This window comes from Podarcis bocagei (genome assembly GCF_964188305.1).
Source record: "Podarcis bocagei genome assembly, chromosome: 5".
NCBI lineage: Eukaryota > Metazoa > Chordata > Lepidosauria > Squamata > Lacertidae > Podarcis > Podarcis bocagei.
Window position 1 is genome coordinate 58,271,122 of NC_138129.1, and position 27,474 is coordinate 58,298,595.

General features: G+C 39.6%; 1 protein-coding gene across 3 annotated transcripts in view; it reads right to left on the reverse strand.

Moving 5' to 3' along the window:
* TTC39A (tetratricopeptide repeat domain 39A) overlaps positions 1 to 27,474 on the reverse strand; it is a 48,234-nt gene that overhangs the window by 13,821 nt on the left and 6,939 nt on the right. For all 3 annotated transcript variants that reach the window (XM_081193180.1, XM_081193179.1, XM_081193181.1), the window contains 13 exons: positions 27,303 to 27,407; positions 16,407 to 16,538; positions 15,231 to 15,307; positions 14,799 to 14,866; positions 14,025 to 14,089; positions 13,354 to 13,453; positions 8,791 to 8,856; positions 5,904 to 6,012; positions 4,857 to 4,924; positions 4,683 to 4,742; positions 3,426 to 3,587; positions 1,245 to 1,336; positions 3 to 123 (listed from right to left, as the gene is read on the reverse strand). In XM_081193180.1, coding sequence (XP_081049306.1) covers positions 3 to 123; positions 1,245 to 1,336; positions 3,426 to 3,587; positions 4,683 to 4,742; positions 4,857 to 4,924; positions 5,904 to 6,012; positions 8,791 to 8,856; positions 13,354 to 13,453; positions 14,025 to 14,089; positions 14,799 to 14,866; positions 15,231 to 15,307; positions 16,407 to 16,538; positions 27,303 to 27,407 — 1,225 coding nt within the window. The remainder of the gene's footprint in view (positions 1 to 2; positions 124 to 1,244; positions 1,337 to 3,425; positions 3,588 to 4,682; positions 4,743 to 4,856; positions 4,925 to 5,903; positions 6,013 to 8,790; positions 8,857 to 13,353; positions 13,454 to 14,024; positions 14,090 to 14,798; positions 14,867 to 15,230; positions 15,308 to 16,406; positions 16,539 to 27,302; positions 27,408 to 27,474) is intronic.

Here is a 27,474-nt window from a genome sequence, read left to right on the forward strand (position 1 = left end):
ACCAAAACAGGTACAGGAAGTGGAACAGGATTTGAGGATAGATATCGGCGGGATTTCCGAATTGCAAATTTTTCTGTAGGCAGGGACTTTCCTGCTATTTTCAGTTTCAAACTAGGCACAGCCCTGTGAGGTGTGGGGAAGATGAAAGGAAGCATACAAAATTTCATTTGCTTTATTTACTACATACTGCAGCCCTCTGAACTAGAAAGACAAAATCAGAACAGAAAACTCTCCCCTATATTTTTCCATATGCATTGTCAAGCAGCAGATTCCATTCTAAAGATGATCAGCTCTGAAGAAGTACTTATTTTATTTAACAAAATGTGTATACTGCTTGATTGTAAACAAATAGACAAACACCTAGGTATTTAAAAGAACATAAAACAGAAAGAAGGAAAGTGGTAGTGGAGGAGGAATACAGCACCATCAAAATGTCACCATCATAGAATAACTAGACATCTTGCTCTGCATTCATGGAGGAGCCATCCATTCCTACATCACACCTGACCTCTGGGCAGCTGCTTAGTGACAGAATCAGACATGCATCTCAGGGCCCCTTAAACCTGTACGTAATTTAAAAACACTTTGTGGCAGCTACAGAAGTTAGAGGATTCTGGCATTTCCAAGTTTCCTAGAACAAATACCTGAGGATGGTACTGCATCAGCTAGAGTAATGGCACATCCAATTCAAATTATCCACCCCATGTCTTGCCCCCGAGTTAAAGACCACCAAATGCTCCCTGCAGGCTTCTCCATAGGCCACAACCCTTCCAGCTCTGCTTCATGCCCTCCTTAAGGGCTTGCCTTGTCTGGTTCACATGCATCCTTAACACTGTGACCACCCTGTTGCATGCCAGGACGGAGCAAAATTGGGGTGCAGAAACTTTCATCTCTTCTGTGGCTAGAATGTAGCCTATATAGAAGTGTTAAGATTTTCATGTGTTGCTCCATATACATTTAATATTGACCCTCTATCCCATGTGACACAGAAGAAGAGATTCAGTTAATGTTATTGTGGGTAGGATTCCCATGTCTCAAGTAGTAGGAGAGAATTAAAACTATATTCAAGAAATGTTGTTGAATTATGCCATTGACCATAAATTAAAATATGGCTTGGTGTTAAATACAGAGGAATGTACAAAGTTACAATTTTAGGTGTAGAGCTGGGCTGAATACAATGGGTATTTCTTTCATGACTAATCTCAGTCAATATATAGGCCTTGTGAAGAGTCAGGTAATCTTACCGATATAGTGCAACGTCATCATCCCCAAAAGGCTTATGATCATCTGGTCCAAACATACAGAGATAAGCTGCTTTCATATATATGTATGTAGCCTAAAATGAAAATTACGTATGATTAAAAATCCTTATTGTAATTTATATTCCTGTGTCATCTTCAATATCTAAGACAGCATGGTGAAACATTTAAGGGATATGGCCTTATACTATCATGAAATTACCTAGAACATATATTCTTGCATTAGGATATTGTAACCAAATCGAAGCAGAAAAGGGAAGTAAATACATCAGAAACATATACTAGAACTCAATTCTTTCTGTATCCAAGTTTTTCTACTTGCAAAGAAGATGTGTGTACAGATACATACTTTTACACAGTGCTATTTTTCTAGAAAAAGAGGTGCCGGAATGCACCATGAATGCCTCCCTTGTTCTCTTATTATGGCAATGGCGCACACCTGAGAGGTGCCGGAACTGAGTTCCAATGATTTCTGGCTGAAAAAAAGCCCTGCTTTTACAGTTTAGTATGTGTGTGTGTGTGTTTGCAGAAAACAGATCTTACACCAAGGAACAGCTTTTGGGCACTTGGTTTCAAGGAAGTTAAGTCAAAAGTACATGACTATGGTCATTCCTATTCCTTTGCTCACTCCTGAGGATGGCATGAATCTATCCTGATTAACATTGTTTTTATAGGCTCAAAAAAGGCACCATTAGTCTAGAATCGTAATCCAACAGCACTGCCATTTGCCTAGCACTGCCCCGAAAGCAGGCTATTCTTAGGCTTTGTCCTCACCTAAAGTGGTAAATCTATGTTTAATGGTTCCATTTCAGACTGAAGATGGAGGTGCAAAAGACTGGATGCTTATTCATACGAAACAACAATCTCTACATGAAACTAGGGAAATGGCTAAGTTTCTATGTGTGGGCAATTTTTGTAAAGAAAAGCGTTCAGGCATGTGAGCACTCACTTATAGTCTAAAGCGGTACAGTCAAGACAAAGGTTCACCCATTGCCAGCAGGAACTAAGCCTTGCTGCAACTGCATTGACTATAACACATCAATAGGGCTAATATGTTCTAAGTGTCCAAATCAGGTAGCAAGACCCACTAGCAATATATTTCACAACTCCCACCCCTACCCTGCCAGGCACATTATCCCTTGAAAAAGTAAAATTGAAAATTCTGATTTACATAGCATTTAAAAAGCATAAGGGGAAGAAACTTATAAAAATGGGAAACACACATGACTAAGTATAATAATACAAGATTCCTATACTGCCCAGCTCAATATCTTACCATAAGAAGGAGCCCAAACTTATACGGTTTTAACTACTCATTTATTCAAGCCACTTCAAAATGAAGACACATGTTGTCTCAGAACAAAAGAGAAGCAGAACATCTACCCCACAGCCAACCGGAATTTCTCTTGCCAAAGCAGCAGTTGGTTCTGCTGTGAGACATTTATTTGGACTGAAAGTGTATCCAATCAGAATTAGAAAAGAAAGGCTTTTAGCAAGTCAAGCAGAGAACTGAAAAACTACCCAATTATTGAAGAGTAAGCAAAAGCACAGAAGGCTTTCAAATTTCATGCAAATGTGAGCCTTTTTTTCTAGACAACACAAGATCTTGCTATCTGAGCGAGACAGGATTCCTACACAGGAAATTGAACACACATTTATTATCAAAACAAGCTGCTTGAAGGGAGGAGAAAGATTTGGGATATTACAAAAGGCAGACCTGGACAGGTTAAGCTGACCAAATGTATAAAAATGAAGACAATTTCTATCAGAAGCTCCTAATCTTTCTCAATGGAAAGCAATCACTTCTTCGGGGGAAATTTAAAAGATAGCAATCAGGGACACAGTGGAAATGAGCCAGCAGACATGGCTTCTCTTCATATGCTTACTGAACAGCTCAGAACAAGAGAGAAGACCAAAGCTATAGGCCTCTCAAGGACTCTGGCTCTATGCAACAGCATATGCCACTTGAGCTTGATTAAGAGGACAAAGTGTCTGCTACTAAAGTACAACTAGGAATAGCATTGTTTTATATCTTCAGTGGCCTTTCAATCATATTTTAATGTCTACCTGGAATAAGTCTACTCGAAAACTGATTGATCCAAATCACACCATAACATTACCTTTCTTTATCAGATGTGCTCGTCAGCACATCTTCCTTGTACTCACCTTGGACCAGGTGTTCTCTTTGCTGAGCAGATCTGCATAGAAGTATGCCATCTTCCACTGACGTTTGTATGTGAAGCACCACATGAGTTCCCAATAGCACATGTGATGAAACTGCTTCCAATTCTGCTGGGCTTCACAACATTCTTCAAACCTTTTGATGGCCTAGAAAATCAAAAGAAAACCTTAAAGGACTACATCCCTCATTCAAAAATGTCAGCGCAGCTTTTGAATATACTTGTCAAGCATACACTCAGGCCAGAAGCCATACACTACTGTTCCTGTATCAATCACATACTACAATCAGTTCTGACAGTCTGCATCTCCATGGAAAGGGGGAGACAGAAATAGCAGAAGATATCAGTATCTTTGCTTAGAAACGTTATTTCTTACTTTTAATTCAATTTTGATGCTACACTTCCTCCAAGTAGTTCAGGGGGCATATATTGTTCCTCACCTCCTACACTGTGAGATAGGTTAGGCTGAGCAAGAAAATACTAACCCAAAAGGATTCAGTGAGGTTCGAGGTGGTGTGTAGCTTTGAATCTGCGTCTGCCAAGTCCTAGCAAAAAACTATCACATCATATTGGTTCTCAAACCAAGAACCAATTCACAGTTTAGTAGTAATTTAGTGTTGTTTCCACCCAGTACCTAACAATAATAGATGCTCCATTTATTTATGTTGAAGTATTTATATTCACTTTTAATACTCAGAGGGGCTTGCATGAAGTTAAAATAATAAAAGTTTAAAAACCCACCACTACACTCACACAGCAGAGCAGAAATAGTTGTAACCAGTCCAAAATCTAAATCCAAAAGGCTCAAATGATTTAAAATGCCTAGGCAAATACTTGATGCTGAAAAAATGTCAGGCTTTGCACCAGGTGGGGAAGGTAGTCCACAGCAGAGACATTACAGCTGAAGGGCATCTCAACCAGTGACAGGGTTGCACCAGTGGAGAAGGACCTCTGAAGATGACCTTCATATATGGTCAGGTTCATGTGGAAAATAAGATGGCAAATAGCCTTGCTTTTCTACCGTGATTTGCTTACAATCTTTATTGAATCCTTCTTATCAAATCTGCCAGGTCAACCAGTTGCATGCCCTTCTACTTCTTTCAGACCAACATCCATTTGTCACTCTTAGTGTGGCCAAGTACTATACTGCAGAGAGCAAAACCCACCAGGAACTGTGATCATAAGGCCAAAGATTTCTTAAGCCCCAAGGAAGGTATGTGAAGGATAAAAACAAATTACTTACTCCATCAACATTGCCTCTTATTGTTTCTATTCTCCCTGCAAAAAACAGGAATATGGATCCCTGGAATAAATCAAGAAACAACATTGGCAACAATTTTCATATACATTTAATCATCTTTCTACAATAAGATATTACATTGGTACACATATCAGGCCTATTTAAGATATATCTTACTTTTGGATACCGAGCCAAGTAAGGCTTAAGAAGTTTCTCTGCTTCTTCAACGTTTCCTTTTCCTGTCCCTAAATTAATTGGGAGAACAAAAAATTAGAAAGTGGGGGTAGCCCAGACTTAGTTTACATTGTGAGTCCTTTCCATACTTTCTCTCAAGGCCAAATATAAACATTAATTTAGCTCAAAAATAATGGTGACACAAAAATATTAAAAGCAAATGATTACAGGGAAATTCTCATCAAAACTGAGCAGCTCCTAAATAGTCCGAAGATAGTTGACTTTTAGGCAACTCATTAAAACAAGTTTAGGCATTTACAGGTTTCACTGGGGAGGGGATTCTGTAAAATTGAAGCTATGGGCAGGAAGAGTCACACTTCTAGAATCAGCAACCCCAAGCTCCCTAAAGCTGCATCCCTATAAAGGCCTCGTATCATCTGATCCTAGTGACTAGGAGGACCTGTGCTAAGGTTTTTAAAACAAGTTAAAGAGTGGTTAGGGGAACAGCAAACACCTAACAAAATGTTTGCATTTATAGCTCATAATGTTATGTTTCTGTTTAAATTGCTAGGATTAGCCTGGTTCAAAAACTGCCTATATGTTTTAGAATTTTGGGATAAGCTATGCATATATCTCAAAGTGCAAGTAGATAAATAGGTACCGCTCCGGTGGAAAGGTAAAAGGCGTTTCTGTGCGCTGCTCTGGTTCGCCAAAAGCGGCTTAGTCATGCTGGCCACATGACCCAGAAGCTGTACGCCAGCTCCCTTGGCCAATAAAGCGAGATGAGCGCCGCAACCCCAGAGTTGTCCGCGACTGGACCTAATGGTCAGGGGTCACTTTACCTTTACCTTTATGCATATATCATATTCATCTTAAGTGTTTCTTGAAGAAAATAAAAGTTTGTGAAGAATTAAGTCATACATGAACAATGCTAAAGCTATTCTGAATAAGTAATTCACAACCAGCTTTGTGATGAACACACTCCTTCCTATCCCCATGCCATTTTGGATGTATGAAGGGTCAACATTTAGAGAAGAAAATGAATCCTACCTAGCACAAAAGTCATGAAGGTATGATAGCAGAGCAGCAGCATAGTGCACAGTACAGACCTAAAGCTGTACACTGAGGCTCCTTCCTGAAGCTGTCGCAGACCATGTTCCTGCATCACAGTCAGATAAATGGTTGTAAATTAATTACACCTGTGGTTTGCTCTATTTGTTCCACCGTAACTAAGGAGAGAAGTATCTTCCAACACAGAAAGTTAAATTGGTTTACTCAGCTAGTACAGGAGAACAATATCAATGTATGTCACCATAGTGCCCAATAAAGTTATCAGACATCTCTTTTACAAAACACCAAATGAATGAAGTAGTGGTTACAGAAAATGCAACAGCAATTAACATGTGTTCCCCTTAGAAGATGTGCCATTTGGTCACACAAAGGGCACAATGTATTGAGGTTTCTCTACAGCAGGCATGTAACGCAGTACTACCGCTCACTTTTCCAAGACCAGGATGCTCAGCTTAATCACGCAACAGTATCTCCAGAAAACTTACCAGCTTGGCCCCCAGTGTCCACGACTGAGATAAAAGACCTAATTACACAGCTAAAAAACAATAGAGCCCCAGGCATTGATCACCTGCCCCCTGAACTTTTGAAGTCCAATATTGACTGGTGGGCACCTCTGCTTGTGGCACTATTCTCTCACATTGATTCATCTGGTTTACTCCCCGACAGCTGGGCCATTGAGGTAATCATCCCAATATTCAAAAAGGGCCCTACATGGGATCTGGCCAGCTACAGACCTATCAGCCTCTTATCTATAGTTAGTAAATTATATGCAAAACACCTCCACAATAAATTAATCAACTGGATTGATGCTGAGACTATCCTTGTGGAAGAGCAAGTAGGATTCAGGCAAGGCAGATCTACTATAGACCATTGCTTCGTCCTAGCCCACCTCATAGATAAGTACGTCAAGCAATCCTGCGGTGTGCTGTATGCTGCTTTCATTGATTTGAAAGCTGCTTTTGATTCAATCTCACGAATAAGTCTCTGGGCCAAATTAAACACCTCAAGCATAGACAAAAGATTATTATATCCGATTAACTGCCTTTATAAAGACACTGTGCTGGAAGTGTGCTGCTCTACAAATGGCCAACTTACAGGATCTGTCCTAGCCACAAAGGGTGCATTTTAGCCCCGGCACTCTTTAACCTATACATAAACGACATGGTCCAGTGCCTAACATCTTCAGAATTCCACGCTCTTAAACTGGCCTCAAAACCAATCTCTGTACTATTATATGCTGATGATGCGGTCCTCTTATCCCAAACAAAAATAGGCCTAAAAAGATTGATAAGAGAATTCTCAGTGTATTACCAGAGAGAACACCTGGTCGTAAATTATCAGAAAACCAGTTACGGTTTTCTCAAGAAAATATAGGCCCCACAGTTGGCGTATGGACAATCAGCCTATCGAACAGGTCAAAGCTTTCAAATATTTGGGCCTTATCTTCCAGTCCACCGGGTCATGGGGAGCACACCAAAAATGTGCAAAAGAAAAAGCATCCCAAAGTGCCAAGGCTTTGACTCGCTTTTTCCATACAAAGGGTGGCAAATATATACCATCAGCCCTAGAAGCCTTCCAAGCTAAACCCCTAGCACAGCTACTATACAGGGCTCAGATTTGGACTGGTAACCACCTTGGCACTTTGGAAGCTGTTCAATCAAAGTTTCTAAGGCAGATTTTTTCGGTACCGCCATGCATCCCAAACGCATCATTGAGACTGGAGGCAAGTCTCTCTTCAGTAGAACTATGGACTTGGCAAATAACTTTTAACCTCTGGCTTCGCCTAAACTCAAATCCCCCCAGTTTACTATCCCTAGTACTTCAAGACTCCCATAAAAGTGCCTGGCTTAAAACTGTCTATCAAAAACTTCACTCTTGTGGCCTATCCCCTTTGGGCCCCACTAAAGCAAACAGTCTAACTGGTCAGCGTCTAAAAGATATCGAGCACCAGAACAACCTGGCCACTATAAGGAAATTCTGCCCTTGGTATGTTCCGTTTTCATCTCCCCATTTTGATTCTCTGGCCCCATAGCTGCACAGACTTATTATCCCAAAATAGATGTGCTTTTACACTTGCAAGACTGGATGTTGTGCCATCTGCGGTACCTGAGGGTCCATTCCAAAAGATTCCGCCTAAGAAACGTCTTTGCCCCTGTGGAGATGGTAGCACCAAAACAGCGGCACAAGTCCTCCTGTCCTGTACTCTCTACAAAGACCTTAGGAACGAGATCATCACCCCACTCGTACTGACCATCCCAGGGTGCTCAACCACTGCCATAATGTCCTTTCTTCTATCAGATCAAAATGAGCAGATAACAGCAAAGGTTGCTAGGTTCATAGCAGGGGCAATCAGAATAAGGGCCACTGACTGACTGCTGATTCAGGACTTTAAATTGTACTTTTATATCAAATTTCCTTTTCTGCATATAATGTAATGTTTTGCTGTTGCTATGGCCATAGGCTAATGCGAATAAAGTTTTATTTATCTTATCTTATCTTACTGTAATATATGTGTGTGTGTGTAGCAGTTCTTACTTTTGTCTGTACTGTATAGATGCCAACTAAATGTTCACAGTGGTGGCTCCTACCCTGAAATAATATTAGGTTAGAGAGCATTTGGGAGCCAGCTATGGGGTGCAACTAAAAATGTACTCATTTACCCAGGCATTTGCTGACCACTAATACTGACTCCTGGCATTTTTGGCTACTGCAATCAATACTGATGTTTTACAGTTTTTTATTTATAGGATTTTTATTGTTGTATTTTATTATTGCCCAGAGAAGTGCCTTAGTATGTCTTTTGAAATGACAGGTGGCATATAAAAGATTTTAATAAATGAAACAACATAAACAAACATATACTTGCCTTATTTCCTGAAAACCCAACAAACTCCAGTAACCGTACAATCCTTGATGGTAACATAGACAAAGTCTATAGAAATAAAAACCAAAGAAAATTTGTGGGAAGAAAATTATATATAGATATACATTTATTTTACCTGCAACATCTCAGAAAAGATATTTTACAAATAAAAGGAGCAGGTTTCATATCAAGCTCACCTAAAATGGCTTCCATATGTCATGTTTGCCATACCACACACCCCTCCATAGCACTGAGCACAATGCAATTTCTTCTTATTTGTTAGTTTAATTAGTACTACATGTTTAAGCCATATTTTAGGGCAAACTCTCCTAAGGCATATTATTTACACATAATGTGGAGAGTTCCCATGTCAGCACAAGAAATAATGGGGCAGGTGTGGGAAGATGCTCAATGCCTCCACATTGAGCAAGTCATGGGTCAAGTCATCTTTCACCAGAGTGGAGACAACACATCTCTACCAGGTAACGAGCTTGTGAGGTTGGTAATTACAATCTGCCATGGTAATGAGGAAGGTCAAACAGTAGGCAGGGTTAGTTTTCTGTGTGTGTTTTTGCTCTTTCTTCCTTCATTATGAAAGCAGCAGTATAAAGTGGTGCCTTACAGTCTTATTATTTTGGAAATAAGCTTAACAAACATATCTAGAAATGAAGCTGAACCAGTGCTTTTTTCTGGGGTGATGCAGGGGTACGCATACCCCTAAACATTTTATGAATCTAAGTTTGGTCTCATTGAGGGGCTGTATTTTAATACAAATAGGAAAATGAGAGTACCCCTAAACATTTTTTTAAGGAAAAAAGCTCTGAGCTAAATCATCAGAAAAGAAGATTCCAGTATGAAGGAGCCACTTCTGTTATTTTTGTTCAAGTCACCTTTATAAAGGAAAATCTTGACATTTGATGTACTTATACCTGCAGCCCTATTGGGCATTATGAGTAAAAATCATGGTTCAGCAACTATCCGAGTTCCAGATTACAGGAAACCTCCTGCATGTACAACTAAACATGCAAAACACCCACCCCACAGATAACTGCATAAACATCAGGGGCGGAGGATGCAAAGTTACTCCTCTGTTCCTGAACATGTGAGCTTATAATACCACACATGTGCAAACTAAGAGCCTAGCTATGTGTTACTGTACTTTAGTGATGCAATTAGCAATTGAATTGTGGGTTTTAAAAAATTATACACTGGGGGGGGGCTGTCATCAACAATGGGTGGGGGTTGTTAAGCCTTATCTCTCTGGCGGTGTTCAAGAAAAACTGGACTGTGCGCAGCTGTCAGAGCTGCTCGAAGATCCTAGCTCACAGAGGATCACGCTAGCCAGCGATCATTAAGTAAAAGTCTTTATTGAGTTACAGTTTCCATTTTCAAGCTGCTGCGTGCAACTCTACGTCTAGTAGCTAGATCGGCGAAGCTCCGTCTGATTCTCCGCCCCTTGTGCACCAACTTAATATCCTAGCCCTGCTCCACCTTTTCCGCCTGACTGTTCTCCTCTGGGTCCCTCTGCCCCCCGGGGTTTCTTCCTTCCGGGATTCTTCTGACGCTGACCCGGACCCTCCTGCCTCCTTGCGCCGGGCTTTAGGACCTGGCTCCCTTTCCGGGCTGCTTACTGCGCCGCCTTCCTCTGCATTTGAACTTGGCGCGCGCGCCCAACCTTCCACTTTCCGCTTAACCGTTTCTTCGCTCCCCGATGGAGGTGTGGCCACTCCTGACTCATGCCCTCCCTCCTGTGGTGAGCTGCCAGCGCTTGCCCCCTGGCTCCCTTCCTCCTCCCTGCTCCCTAGCAGTGACGCTGGTCCCGATTTCCAACTGCTCTCCTCTGAGTCCCCTCTGGCTCTATCTTCCTGGGGTGCCCCCCTAAACTCCCCCCTTGCCCTGGCCACTGGTGCTCCTTTCTGTGAATCCTCTGATTCACTGGAAAGACTCGGAGATCTCGGGTCGTCGTCATCACTCATCTTTTCTTCTGCCTCCTCCCCTTCGCTCTCTGTTTCCTCCCTTGCCCTTGCCTCTGTTCCTAAACCCCTGACAGCAGCAATCACCATTAGAAAAAAATATCCCTTCAGCACCAATCTCTAATAAAGGAGGATGAGGTGTTACTGGAGAGGGAAGACTTAAATGTTACTTTCTTGCATATTGAAGGTACCGATGAAACTACCATCCCCTACTTCCAAGATTTCCATTGTTAAAAACCACAGTGCAATTGCTAATCACATAATTAATATAACTTGTAGTTAGCTAGCCCCTACAAATTCTACAAACAGCTCACAAGTAGCTCACAAGCAGATACTGATTTAAAATATAAAATCAGAAGGGTCATAATGGAGGGAACCTTCCTGCAAATTAAAATTGCAATATCATAAAAGCTTTTCATCAGCACAGTAGCTCTTCAATACATAATGCTGCCCTTATAACATTCTGATTACTGGCAAGAAACAAGCTATATATAATAGAATAATCTGAGCATTTCCAGTGTGACAAATATAGCTCTTGCAAACTTGATGAGTTTGAGCTTCAAGCACATGTTGTAAGGTTTCACACATTTCCTCCCTGAAAAGGCCTTCACTCCTTCACACAAGTTAATTCATTTCCTGAAGTGCTTGTGATTTTAATCACTGTAGCCTAAACGTTCTGTATAATTGGTATATTGTGATAAAATTTGCACAGGTGAAAAGCATACAGGAAATTATGGCGAGGACTAGTTTCTCGAAACTCAAAGCACAGAAAGCTTGTGGGGCACTAATAAAATTCTATTTTACACTGGGTGGCCAGTTATTAGAACCTGTGCTGAAAATCTTCACCAGTAAAGTGGTTTCCCAAATGCTCTATGGAGTAGTGATATGGGGCACGGACCCAAATGCTAACAAAGCCTTAGAAATAGTATAGAACAAATTCCTCAGGAAAGTGCTCTCGCTCCCCAAGGGGACCCCAGCTGCTCTTATCCGCGTTGAAGCGGACGTGACAACAATATGGGCTAGAATTGACTATCTGTGTCTAAGCTATGTGAAAAGACTCCAATCGCTCTTGGAGGAGAGATTCCCCACTATGTCCCACACTGAAGGAGAACAGTCCAAATGCTGGAAGGCTGACATCCAAAGCCTCTTGTCCCAATATCAATTACAAGATCTTCAGGTGACCATGAAGATGGATAGGAGGCACCTAATAGATTGTCTCTTTAGGTCCGATGAAGAAAGGGATTTATCCACGATTGCCTCTACCAAAAGTTCACCATGGCTCCCACTTATTAAAACGGAGCACACCCGAGCTAGATATCTGACAAAGCTCCCACTTGCCGTACTAAGAATCGCTTTTACAGAATTATTATTCCAATCAATGCCCTTGATGGTGTTGGATGGTCGGTACAGCAAAGTACAGTACAAGGAGAGACTTTGTATATGTGGGCAACCCTGTGTAGAGGACCTGTACCATTATTTATTGCAATGCCCACTATATATAGATCCAAGAGACCAATTTATAAAACCCCTGCTTACGAATGGAATACACTCTAACAGGGTGGAAAGGGTGAAATGGCTGCTGAGCGATACTGATGACTTTGTAACCTATAAAGTAGCACTATATGTGTTGGCAGCTAAAAAGATCAGGAGAAAAGAGCTAGATAAAATAGCAGTCAACTGGGATTCGGACACTTAAGCTGGCATATTTTACCTGAGATTTCCCTGCTATTCTAGCTTATGCAACAAATAATTTCTAGGAGACTTGACTGTGGTTTTTTGCACTGGTAGTGCTAAATGTTTTTATGGTTATTGCTGTTTTTCCTTTTGTTCCCCTTGTGAACGATGCCATGGCCTTTGGCTAGCACAAGAGAGTCTATGAATGAATATACAATAATAATCATAAAACGATCAACCATCATGACAAATTAAGAACAAACCACCATCAAAGGCTTGGGAAGTAAAGTGGCTTTAAGTAAGAACTAAAATGCTAGCCGGTCACAACTCAGAAATTATTCTGGTTCCACAGAGAAGGCTCACCCTGGAAGTTGCCTTATACTGAGTCAGACCATTGGTCCATCTAACTCACTACTGTCTCTCCCAATCCCACCTGGAGATGCTGAGGACTGAACCTGGGACCTTCTGCATGCAAACTTGATGCTCTACCACTGAGACTCAGCCCTTCTGCTGCAGGCCACAATACAATCAGGAAGGCCTTACTTGCATACCTCAACAGCCAGGCAGGCTGATATTGAAGAAGGCACTCCCTAAAATAGCCTGATCTCAAGTTGTTTAGAGCCTTCTAAGCCAGTACATGGGCCTTAGATATGGCTCAGTCGCAAACTGGCAGCCAGAGCAGTGAGAGAGTTACAGGTGGTGGGAAATCTCATAAGAAAGCAGCTCATAAAATGTTTTAGCCACTATATGGAGCTACTACCACATAGCAGCATTTTCAGCCGCTGGAACCAATTCTTATGTAAAAGATGTCAACTTCAAATAATCTCTTGAACAGTCAAATATAAAGCCAGATGATGGAATACAACTCCCAACAGCCCTAGCCAGAACCATGTATACAAAAAAAAACTGTGATACATACCAGATTAAATGCCCCAACTCCCAGCTTTACGCCACCTTCAAAATGGGGATGATTTTCTCCTTTAACATAGTGGGGAGAATGTATTAGACTGTCCAGCTCCCTATCAAACCAAAAGATCTCATCAAAACCCAGAATGTAATCCAGTTCTAATACCAATCACGGTCTAGCACTTTGAAATACATGACAATAAGAGCTACTGCTAATATACCATTTACCCAATACCCACGGTATGAAGAGAGTACCAAAGATGGCCTTGCATCTTTTGAATTCCCTCCCCACTGGGGAGGTGCACATCGCCCACTTGCTGGTGATTTTAAAGAGCAGTTAACAAAAAAAAAAATTCATTCCACTCAGACTTTTATTAATGGCCTCACTTATATTTGTGATTCATTGCTGTTGTTTCAACTGTGAGTTTACTGGTTTTGCTTTTAGATTCATATATTGTATTTATTAGTAACAACTCTAAGCTGCTTTATGAGAGTTTTTACTTTGAAAGTGCAGGATATAAATACATTAGATTGATTGATTGATTAAAATAAAATATCAGCCAGAATCAATTTAGACTAGAGTGAAGCCTGAAGTGCAGAGCACCAAACATAATAAGCAATGTTTTGATTTGGATGGATACCTGGAACATAATAATTGTAAAAAAATATTAAAATGCTACAAACCTATATGTTTGATAACTGTTTCTGACTTTGATGCTTCCTTTGATAAAGCTAACCATGTTTTCATCCTAAGGAAAATACAATAGATAACATAAATCATCCTAAGGAAAATACAATAGATAAGTAAAACAGAAGCAGAATAGTAGTATTCCTTATTAATTAACACTAGAAAAATGAGACAGGAAGTATTTCATCGGAGAAGAACCTATTATTACTGACTTTGCACAAAAGCCACTGTTTCTACATGCTATGTCATAGGCTTTGCAATGATTTGGACTACCGATGATTAGCATGGGGCCATCAGCTTTAGCTAATCCAAGACACATGCTGGACACTTGCAAAGGCATCAGAAACCTTAGAGAAAGCAGGGATCAGGAACAGTGTTCGACTGAATTGAACTTGCAAAATGCAACCAGGCCACCCTGACACTGTAGAGTTTGATAAGGATCCAACAAGCTGTCTCCATCTCAAATCGAGGACAAGGAAATCTCTGTGAAAAGTAAGTTACAGAATGATTTATCAAGTCCCCATATTATAAACTGGAAACATCCTGACTTCCTAATTAAACTTGCTTCTCAGTGTGTGAGAAGCTACATGTTATGCAAAATGCATAAAAGCAAAGCTGCATGGTGTTGGTGTGGGTAGACGAAGAAAGAGATTCTTATTAACATCACCTGCCCGACTCACTGTGATCTCAGTAACCACGGTCTTATTGAAATTAACTGAGGCCTCACATTCCTGTTTCCACAACAATGTTCCAAAAACAAATGCTCTTACCTGAAGGAATGTAAGAGCAGCTCTCTGAAGCAAACATTCAGCATAGCAAATTTCTGCATGAATTTCCTCTTTTTAAAAAGGGGGAAAGGGGAAAAATATATATGAAGTGAATAGCAGGAAAGCTCCACCACCAAATGGAACAGTGTCATCATAACCACTACAATCTTCCACATTATAATACAAGCACACCTCAAAAATGTCCTCATTAGGATGTTCTATTAAGGCTGTTGCCTGGATGCCCTTGTTTTTGAAGATTAGGCAGGTGGTAACCTTTCCAGTTGTGGCCTCCCACCTACACAATTCTTTCCCCACAGAGGCTTGCCAGCTGCACACTCCTGAGCTGTTAAGCACCAGGTGAATATTTATTTATTTTACCAGGCAGTCATGTGGACAGAAACAGGAGCTAATGTTTATTTTTGTTTATTTTTTTACCTTCAGTTAATTGGTCAACATTGTGTCTGTGCACTAAATTGTTGAGTGAATCGGCCACGGTGGATTTCTTCCGAAACCTACATAAAAACAAAAGAGGCTGGAAATGTAGAACATATTGACATAACCCTTTAGTCATATTGGCCTTTAAAAACTAAGCCTAACAATGCAATCTTATGCATGTATTATCAAAAGCAAGTCCAACTGCTGAAAGCTAAATAGAAAGAGGAATGGAGTCTAAGTACATCTAAACTATATCTGCATATATTCTTGCTCTAATACCTTTGTCTTTTTTTTATTTCAGTGCTTTTCCTCCACTCTGTCAAAACTTTAGATTCCAATCCAAGGAGATTACAGACTTGAAATTTTAATTTATTACTCTGCAAAATGCCAAGTACACAGAACAATATGTTCTTATGCTCAAAGTGATTTAAGAAAAGGCTGTATGTATAATTAAAGGTTTCATATACTATTTTTCAATTATCTTTTACATTACAGTGGCACCTCAGGTTACATACGCTTCAGGTTACAGATTCCGCTAACCCAGAAATAGTACCTCGGGTTAAGAACTTCACTTCAGGATGAGAACAGAAATCGCGTGGTGGCGGCGCAGCAGCAGTGGGAGGCCCCATTAGCTAAAGTGGTGCTTCAGGTTAAGAACAGTTTCAGGTTAAGAACGGACCTCTGGAACGAATTAAGAATGTAACCAGAGGTACCACTGTACTTCGGCATACTAAATTTTGCCATTATATTTCTATGTGTTAAAATTTCTGACTAGGAACAGTTGGGACTCAATGCCTTTATGTGGTCACCTCAAGCATTTTCTGACATAAACATTAATCTCTGTTTAAAGCGGTATGTTATTCTATAGTTGTTTATAGTCCCACAATTGTCATTTTGGCTGCATGACAATAAATAAATATTTCCGAAATGGCTTACATGTGGCCATATGTAGGTAAAGTGCAAGTAAAATTATACCTTTCGACTTTAATGTAGATGACTGCATTTATACATGGTGGAATCCAACTGTCAAAAAAAATTATTGGTGGCACATGAAGGTTCCTAAGAATCCTTTAGCGTTTCCTCTACTAAAACATTTTCTTCATTCTTACTGTTGCAAAGCTGTCTTATGTACTTATTCTATGCTTTTGACCATCTAGAATAATTCTCTGTGCTTACTTCTGACATATGGCTTGAGCTTCTTTCATTGTGTTTCCAGCATTCAGTATGTCCTGAGAGTCAAAGGTCATCATGGCTTGCATTTCCAATATGGTGGCATATGTCAATGCATGATACATACTCCCCGTTGTTCTGTGGGAAACAAGTTATAGGGAGATGCATCTATTCTATGATGTTCACAGAAGCCACAATAAAGAGTAAAGGAATGAAAACAAAAACAATGGCCTTAAAGGTAGGAGGTCAAGGGAGTGGAGAGTTAGAAGCAGCAACACCCAGGATCACTGAAGGATATTTTAAAAGCAGGATTGGAAAACCTATCAGCCCAAGAGCCATATTCCTTCATGGGCAACTTCCTGTGGACCACATGTCAGTGGTGGGAAGAGCCAGAGCGAAAAGGTACAGAATAATAGGTGGGACTCTTTCCTTTGTACAGTTGGCTACATTCCAGCCGTGCAAAAACCAGGTTTCCATGCACACTAGTCCATCCAGGCAAGCAAGAGGCATTACCACACTTCAAGGACGCATTCCAGCAAAGCAAGAGCATTCTAGGAGGGTGAAGGGCAAGGTGTGATGGGACATGGCCTGAGGGGAAAACTGAGGGCTGGATAGAGAGGCCTAAAGGGCCACATTCAGTCCACGGGTTGGAGATTCCCCTCCCTTTAAAGAACTGGACTTTGTCCTTGAACATCACAGTGCCATTCACAACACAACCGCTTCTCTGAATAGCACAGAATAAACACTGCAGTCTTGCTGTAGACCTCATTTCTTAAATTTCAGTCCAACAATCCTATCAAGAGTTAAGAGATCAGACAAGCAGAGATATAAGAAGAGCGGCCACGGTGATACTGAACTGCTTTTAAGAGGCAGCATGATGGTACATGGTCTTGACTTAACTTTAGCCCTTGTACATGTTTGAAAACAAAACAGCTGTGTATGTACATCCTGCAACACACATTGAAAGGATACCTCCTGAAGTAAAAATCTTAGCACCAGACATGGAATCCCTAATATTAACATCTATTACTGTAATGTGTGCTTACCTCAGAAATACTGAAGAGACCAAGCTAAAATTTTTACTAAAGTTCTGTCTGCTCTACAGAATTTTCTGGTTATAATTTTTGTTGGATTTGGTTTTCAGTGCTTAGAACATGTACTCCCTTTGTCATCCACTCCTATGGGTTTTCTCTCCCATCCCCCACAAGTATGTCTGCATGTGTTGGATGGCGGTGGCAACTCAAGTAGACTATCTTAAAAGATGTTTTTAAGGGTTGGGTCATCTATTAGGATCCTTTGTTATTAGACCACTTGTAAAGGTTCACACAATTGACTGCACTGGTATATGGTCATCTAGTTATTTGCACTACTATGAAAAAATAGAAAGAGGGGAATGCAACAAAGACTGGGCTACCAGTCAGAAAGCACGCAAAGACCTGCGTGCTGCCTTCTGTCATCTAATACATCCTAAATGGTCCTTCTAGGAACCTCTTAGTTTTGACTGTTGCTACTGGTTCCTGTCAAAGCAACTTCTTATCTGTGGGCATTTTTTTCCTCCAAACAATTATGGTATCTCCTTCAAGCAAATTTAAATCCAAAAGATGTAGCCCCCCAGTTTATCACCCTAGGACATATAGGTTCTCTCATCTCTCCATTATTTGACTCCTCACCATCCAAACAGCAGTTCCTCAGGCTAGAGACCTTGCATTCAGCAAAGCTACACTAACACAGAACACAACAATGGGACAAACCCTTAATTAAATTACAGTCTCCAAAGTAAGGAAAGGAGGAGCTATTAATCGACATTTAATTACACTAGATAAAGCACAGCAAACTGTTCTGTGGGGAACAATCTGCATTGGGAGGGAAGAGAGGGATTTGTCTGACTCACAAAGAGATCTTATTTATATGTTAAATTGGAGATAATCACAGCATACCCTTAAGGTTTGTCCACAGAGGTACTTTCTCCTTGTGGCAAAAGCCTCTCCACCTCACATTTATGACACTGTAAAATCAAACCCATTACTAGCCCATGAGGTTACTTGTAAATACAACCATTTAATGAAAGGTTGCTACTGCTTCTTGCAGTATATTTGTACAGATAGTTGGTGTGTTATACAACAGAGCAATCATAAAATGTGTTATAAGTGGTACAGAAGCCAATAACTTATTAGCCTGTCTACTTGGGCTTGCCAACATATATTGACCCCCTGGAGTTGAGGGTCAAAAGAGGTAGAAAAAGGCCTGAGGTTGAAAAGCAGTTTAGGATGTATAGTGCAATCAAATTAACAAGGAACTATGAGCCTCATAAATAAAGGCAGGTACAGAGTGCATCCTTTGTGAATGAATAACCTCTGCATTTAATAAGCTGATTCCACAATATTACAGTATCCTCATAACATGCTGTTTTACTGCTAAAAATTGTATACAGGTGTTGTTATTTTTTAGTTGTTTAGTTTCTTTTTTTATATAATCATAGAATCATAGTATTGGAAGGGACCCCAAATATCATCTAGTCCAACCCCCTGCAATGCATCATAGAATTTTTACATTCTACGATTCCTAGGAATGCTGGTTGATTATAAATAAATGTGGATTTTATACTGATTTATTTTACTTTATTTTATTTACATTCCTAAGAATTTGGGTTGAGCCTCATTACATCTTTAACAAATGAACTCAGAAGTTTGGGAAACACTATTTTACCTTTACGTTTGGGCAAGATAAAAGCATTGTTTTGCTTTTGTTTTTGTTTTCTCTCTCCATAAGATGTATTCTTGTATTCCTGTGCTGCACCCACATTTTATATATTTCTCAGGTATTTTCTATGGTGTGTAATGGCAAACACAAAACCTAGATAAATTAGATAAAATACTTCCTTGTTCCTGCATTCAAGACAGGCATTACATGATGCATGAATACCAATTCAATTTACTAAGGCAATATAAAAACTTTGAAATAGCATTTATGTTATAGTCTTGGTCTTTCAATAAAAAGCTAGCAAAGTGCTTTTCTGTCAGGACTGGCAGGCACTCAGATCAGTTATCTTCAATATCATCAGGAAATTCAGTGCATTATTCTGATTCATATCAAAACAATGACATCAGAATTTGAGAAACCTAATAACTAGATCTGACATTTAATCTACAATATATGGACTACAAAGAAGCTTTCATCTACACTGTTAAATCCTGAAATAGCTTTTGCCCATCAGCTTCTATGAGCTAGAAGAAAGTAACCTTTTATATTCCTTTGAGTTACCTGTTCCTAAAAGATTCATAAGTCCTCCCTGCATGAAGCGACCAGATTTGGTGTGTCACCACCAGCATTTGGCAAGGAAACAGAGCTAGGCAGCTAACAGAGTGATCCTAACTTCAATTTATGCATGCTCAATGAGAAAATAGACACCTACTAGGACAGAGGAAAATGGTCATTTTGGGTGGAAGCATCATCTTTCCCAATAGGTGACTCTCTAACTCATATTCCAATGGGACTACTAGTGGGAAGCGGGGCTGAGACATGAAAGCGAACACCAACACAATGGCAACACTCCTTAAATCACTTGCCAATAGCTTCTAGTTAGTACCTAGTCACAGGAATGGTCAATCACATTATTTTTATTAATTATTATTAATTATATTTTATTTATATCCCACCAATCTGGCTGGGTTTCCCTAGCCACTCTCGGCAGCTTATAGCATATATAAAAATACAACAAAACATCAAACATTTAAAAAAATAGAATATGCAACCAATTATTCATCACTATCTCTATGTGTCTCTTGCATCTACAGGCAACCAGCCAACATACACAGTGGCACTGATATTAACCACCCACAGTGTCATTCGGAGGCTGAAACTAGTAGGAAGCCAGTTACTTGTTCTTTCAGGGCACTGTGGTCTAAACCACAGGGTAGCGCTGTGGTCTAAACCACTGAGCCTAGGGCTTGCCGATTGGAAGGTCGGTGGTTCGAATCCCTGTGAAGGGGTGAGCTCCTGTTGTTCAGTCCCAGCTCCTGCCCACCTAGCAGTTCGAAAGCATAGCAGTGCAAGTAGATAAATAGGTACTGCTCCGGCGGGAAGGTAAACGGTGTATTTGTGCACTGCTCTGGTTCGCCAGAAGCGGCATAGTCATGCTGGCCACATGACCCGGAAGCTGTCTGTGGACAAACGCCAGCTCCCTTGGCCTACAGAGCGAGATGAGCGCTGCAACCCCAGAGTCATCTGCGACTGGACCTAATGGTCAGGGGTACCTTTACCTTTTAGTGTCTCTCTCAGCAAATGCACGGCAGGCTGAAATATAAATAGTGTAACTATGCCAAACCTAGGGATTCACAGATGTAGAATCATTTACTGCCCCAAGCACCACCACCTCTCATGCACCTTTCAAGGGATACAGGGCTCTGAAAGGACAAAAAGCTGAAATGCAATAGGGTTACCAGTGTTGTCAGAACCCACTTCTCTATTTTTACAAAGCCCTTCACACTCATGCAGTTTGCTCCTTGAATCCTGTATCACACTCCCCCCCCCCCACACTCTTCAAAGTTTTGCAGCTTATGATTATACAGAATATAATTAATACTTCATTTTCCCTAGGTGAAGTGGTATCTGGAGCTAAAACATTCTGGCACAAGGGAAAATTTTATCAAACAAATGGAATATGCTAATTTTATATGATATGGCTATATGCTTCATAGCTCCCCAGTGAGCTTCTGCTTTTCCTTCTCCACAAGGATGCAGTCCTTTGGACACCACCACACAAAAGAAATAGCAATCACCAGCCTATCCATATTGCTAGTAATTTTTTTTCCTTAACAAAGCTGGTGCATCAAAAGTTATTTCAGTGGCTTTACAAGAATGGTACTTAGCAATAAACCTGAAATATTATCAAAGGTAAATTCTTGCCTGCTGTCAGATAAAGTAAGGCAGTAAGTATTTTCCACTAGGAGAAAGAGAGGGAACGTGTGTGTTTATAGACCGTGAAAACCCATTTAGATTCACAGGACACTGAAGGAGTGAATGACGAGGAACAGATGTCTCTGAAAGAAAATATTGTGTATTATTATATGCCTGCCCCACTTCTACCACCATTCCCTTGACACAAGGAGTGTGTCATAATGAAGCTCATTTGCAGTTAAATTAAGCTCCCTGTTTCTCCCTTTGACTCTTTGGGGCCATCACTCTGTATTCAAAGACAAAAAAAGGAGTTGACTGACTCTCTAAGTTAAAGTAGTTTAACAGTGAGAAATAAATTCACATGTAAAATCCAAGGATACCTAGTCATCTCATTAAACCAATTCAACAGGGGCTCATTTAAGCAATAATCAAAACCATCTGTGATGAACTGTGTAACATTTTTAAACAAAGGATGTGGCTCCCATCACTTTTGCAGGCGTCCCCCTCAAGTTTTATATGCAATGATTTTATATATATAGATAAAGATTTAAATAAATGCAGATTTTCCCATTAATTCCCAGGCCCCAGTAATATTTTCCACTTTGCACATAGCATCCAAAAAGACTGGATGTCATTTAAAGAGAATTATTTGTTTGCATGTCCTGCCTATACCAGGTTAGACCACATATGCTTTCATATCCTAGAGCTGCCATTTTTCTATCTATCCACCCTGCTCCTTGTGCTGCTGCTAGATGAGCAGCACTTAGCCAAAAGATTATGGCTGTCTCTGCCAAATGTAGTGACATTCCGATTCAATAAAAGATATATTTTTTGTCATATATATTTAGTACAGTGATACCTCGGTTTACGAACTTAATCCGTTCCGGATCCCAGTTCTGCTACTGATTGATTGATTGATTGTGTGACTGAGGAAATGGATAAAAGCTCCGCATCCAAACAATGACTATCATCAGCGCAGGTAAGAAAATTTTTTAATTTTCATTTTTATCATCTACAATACTGTTTTATTTATTTTATAGTACAGTACATTGATTATTGCTTTCATTTTATGGATCAATGGTCTTGTTAAGATAGTAAAATTCATGTTACATTGCTGATTTAGGGGTTGCTTTTAAAAGTCTGGAGGGGACGCGGGTGGCGCTGTGGGTTAAACCACAGAGCCTAGGACTTGCCGATCAGAAGGTCAGCGGTTCGAATCCCCGCGACAGGGTGAGCTCCCGTTGCTCGGTCCCTGCTGCTGCCAACCTAGCAGTTCGAAAGCACGTCAAAGTGCAAGTAGATAAATAGGTACCGCTCCGGTGGGAAGGTAAACGGCGTTTCTGTGCACTGCTCTGGTTCGCCAGAAGCGGCTTAGTCATGCTGGCCACATGGCCTGGAAGATGTCTGTGGACAAACACTGGCTCCCTCGGCCAATAAAGTGATATGAGTGCCGCAACCCCAGAGTCAGTCACGACTGGACCTAATGGTCAGGGGTCCTTTTACATTTACCTTAAAAGTCTGGAATGGATTAATCCATTTTGCATTACTTTCTATGGGAAAGCGTGCGTTGGTTTAAGAATGCTTTGGTTTAAGAACGGACTTCCGGAACAGATTAAGTTTGTAAACCAAGGTACCACTGTAGCAGCTTCCACCTTTGTAAAATCAAGTATTTTCCCTTTTATAGAAGCAGCCACCTTACCAAAGCTAATGAAGGGGGACACACATTATTTCTTTTGCTGCTCTAGTTAAAGAATATTGCCAACATCTTATCAACCAAGACCAGATGACTGGGAGGTCGCCTGCTCTAGATGGGGTTACACTTCCTCTGAAGGAGCAGGTTTGTAGCCTGGGAGTACTCCTGGATCCTTTGCTGTCACTAGAGGCTCAGGTGGCCTCCGTGGCCCGGAGTGCCTTCCATCAGCTTCGGCTGGTGACCCAGCTGTGCCCCTATCTGTATAGGGATAGCCTAATTACTGTTGTCTATGCTCTGGTAATTTCAAGGTTAGATTACTGCATTGCGGTATATGTAGGGCTGCCTCTGAAGACGATTCAGAAACTTCAGCTAGTGCAGAATTCAGCAGCCAGGTTGCTCACCGGAGCAAGGCGGTTTGAGTATATTACACTGATCCTGGTCCAACTGCACTGGCTACCAATTAGTTTCCAGGCCTATTTCAAATTGCTGGTTTTGACCTGGTTTTGATAGGGTGGCATATAAATTGAATGAATAAATAAATAAATAAATAAATAAAAATAAGTTGTTTACTACAGAACAGCCAGGTTGTCTTCATTCACTTTTTATGAGGCACCTACAATACATTGTCATCATATCATTGTTCTTCTGTTTTTCCTGCAGTTCTTCCATCTCTTTCCAGACTTCAAACAAAATCAAATTCTTATTGCTAAGGAACACAATAGCAACATCTGTACAGGTACTGATCAACTTAGTGCTTTTTTTGCATTTTTAAAAGAGGCATTTTGACATGTACAAAGAAGCCTATTATGAGGCATCTTCTTTGGCATACATTCACTATGATCTTTTGCACTGGTATCATTTTATCGGCATATTTATTTTCTTTTTAAAAATCAGTTATTTAATTTGAACTAAAATGATTTCCTTTTTTAAAAAAAAGAAACTGAAATATTTGTGTGATAGAATTTTAAATAAAAACATTTTAATGCAAATTTTTATTTAAAAAAATATTTGTATTAGTTTCGCAAATAGACATTAATCAGGCAGGCTAATATTAATACTCTATCCCTTCTTTGCCTATGTGGCGATGCCTAGTCATTTTCAATTCCACATATAGCTTACATTGGAAGACCAACAATTGGGTAGCACTAGGAACTACCAGACTGATAATACTACATTTCTCTATTTAGTGGCCTCGCTCACACAACACTATAGTTCGTTCTTGGCTGCAGCTCGTGGTTACCATGGAGTGAGCTTAACCATGAACCCAGGCTCAGACAACACATTAAGCCAAATTTTGGCTTCTTTCAGCTTGATACACAAGTAAAAAGAACTGAGGAGGAGCAACGTGGCTGTGAGCTCCTGTCTGGGATCCTGCACATTTGTTTGGATTACCATGTCATGCAAACTAGGCAAGTGTTTTCAAAGAATCCTTAAACACTAAGGGTTATTTTCGCACAGATACTAGTAAAATGTGGAAGCACATTACAACTATTATTCTTGAGTAGAAAATGTTTAATTGTACTTCCTTCTTTAACTATTAAATTCTCATATGTAATCAATCTCCCAGTCATATTGATCTTCTTAACACTCATTACATCCAATGGCAACAGCCAGTGAGGAGTTTTGAACTCCAATAAATTTTTGTACCTGTTCCATACTTCAATCAACGGACCTCTAAAGATGTGGTTTTCAAAACCTTTATGCACTTTTTTTTCATACCATAAATATGCATGCCAACCAAATCTGTTATCATAACCTTCTAAATCCAATAATTCCGTATTTTCTAACTTTATCCATTATTTTACCCAGCAAAGACATGCAGCCGCATAATATAACTTTAAATCTGGCAGGGCAAAGCCTCCTCTATCTCTTGCATCTGTTCATATCTTAAACTTTATTCTCGGCTTTTTGCCCTGCCAGATATATCTTGAGATAATTCTTTGCCATTCTTTAAATATTGTCACTCCTTTAATTATCAGTATTGATTGAAATAAAAACATCATTTTTGGTAGCACACTCATCTTTATCATTGCAATTCTTCCCCAAAGTGATAACTTCATTCTCCCCCACACCTCCAGGTCCCTCTTAATCTTATTCCATGTCGGTACATAATTGTTTTGAAAAAGATCAATACTCTTGGGAGTTAACATAATCCCAAGATATTTAACTTTCTTAACCACTTCCATCTCTATTTGTTGTTGTATTCTTTCTATTATCTCTTGATCCATATTCTTAACCATTATTTTCATTTTATTCTTATTTAATTTAAAACCAGCAACTTTTCCAAATTGCTCTATCTCTTCTAATACTTCCTTTACACTTTTGATAGGATCTTCTATTGTTATGACCAAGTCATCAGCAAAGGCTTTTACCTTATATTCCTTACAACCAACTGTCACACCTTTTATCTTTTCATTACTTCTTAAAGCTCTCAAAAAAACTTCCATATGAAGAAGTTAAAGAATATGTAAATGATTGGTTGGTTACATTATTTTCAGTTGAATGCGATGTTTAAAAAAGAGTTGTTAGAAAGAGGTTTTCAAGAAGAAAAATCTAGGTTCCATAAAGAAATTTTGAATGATGATGTAAACATTTTATCTAAAATGTATAAATTATTACTTGAGTGGCATACAAAGGATGAGAAAGTTAAAGTTGCTATGATTCAGTGGGCCAAAGATTTTGGTTATAACATACAATTTGATGATTGGATAAGATTGTGGAAAGAAGGAATGAAGTGCACTGCATGTACTACAATAAAAGAAAATGTCATGAAATGTACTACAATAAAAGAAAATGTCATGAAAATGATATATAGATGGTATGTAACACCAGTAAAACTTGGGAAGATGTATAAAGTTAGTAATCAATGTTGGTGGGATTGTAAAAAAATGAAATGTTTCTGGGAAATGATTTATAATGAATTGAAAAAAATGTTGAAATATACTTTTGTTAAGAAGCCAGAATCTTTTTTGTTAGGAATATTAAGGAATGATATTAAGAAGAAAGATGAGAAGTTATTTTTATATGCAGTAACAGCAGCTAGAATTTTGGTGGCGCAAAAATGGAAACAGGAAGAAATCCCGACAAAAGAAGAATGGAGAATGAAGCTGATGGAATACGCAGAAATGGACAAATTAATGGGGAAAATTCGGAACCAACGAGACCAGAGATTCACCGAGGACTGGAATAAATTTACAGAGTATATTAAAAGTATATGTGAAGAGCATTTAACATTTGTAGGTTTTCAAGAAGTTCTGGGATAATAATTGATAGAAATATTGTTTTATAAGATTCGATAAGATTAAGATTGTTAAAATGCAATACAGATTGAAGAAATGTGAATAATAGTGATAATATGAAAAATTCTCCGACAGGCTGAGGGAAGTCCAAAAAAGTACAAAGATTGGAATTGGATGTAAATTTAAATGGAATGTTTTTTTCTGTTGTTTTTGAAAATTTGAAAAATAAAAATAATTTTAAAAAAGAAAATGTTTACTTGTACAACTTATTCAGCTATTCGGCTGGTGGTACATTGCATCCCTAAATGGATACAACATCACTAGGTCTGGAAGTGAGTTACAAGTTTTTCTGTCAGAAAAAGCACTGGGGCTTATTCAATGCTTTTCATTTCAGGTTAAAAAATAATTTGAGAATCAGAGAGTCAGATTCCTATGTTCCTTTGAAAACACACACACACACACACACACACACACACACACGGTGGGTGAAGTTGAATGCCTGGGCCCCCTTCTCATTATTGGAATAGTCAGGTTAGCTTCCCAGTAGAACATTAAAGGGAAGAAAGGAAGTGGATTTGTGAGAGAGAGCAAATGGATGCTCCCCTCTACCTCAACTTGTGGGTAGTTTGAAGGACAATAGGTCAGAGTGGAAAGTTGAGTTATGTGAACTAGAAGCTAGAACCCAGAAAGTAGCAAGCTACAAACTGAGAGAGACAGAGCCATGTTTTATTTTCTGTTTGAATCCAAGGCTATGGGTGCAGCAAGACCCTCTTGGGGTGTTAATGCTGTGAACTCCTCCATCACAAAAGCTCAGGTTGTATATATGTGTAAACAAACCATATATTATAAAGACACCACAGTCTCTGCTGTACCTCATTCCAAAGGAAACATGAACCCTTGGTAGGTGCCTAGAACCCTTGGAATCTCGCACTGCTTGGAGACTGGAGTGGCATGCAACAATACAGAAAGACTTGTAAAAGCTAGTTACTTTAGCACCATAGCTTGGAAAAAACCCTCCTCTCTTGTCAAGCACAAATGCTAACAATAATTAGAGAAAGAAATAAACAAGCTTACTTAGTTTGCAGGGAAACAAGGGCATCCTGGAATTTGTTATTTAGAAACAGATCCACAGCTGCCATACATTCACTGAGAGCAACATTCAAGTCCTGTGCAGATGATCTGGAAAAAGAGAAAAGAGTTAATGCTAACTTCTCTGTTTCCAATGCGGAATGAGAAAAAGAAGTCC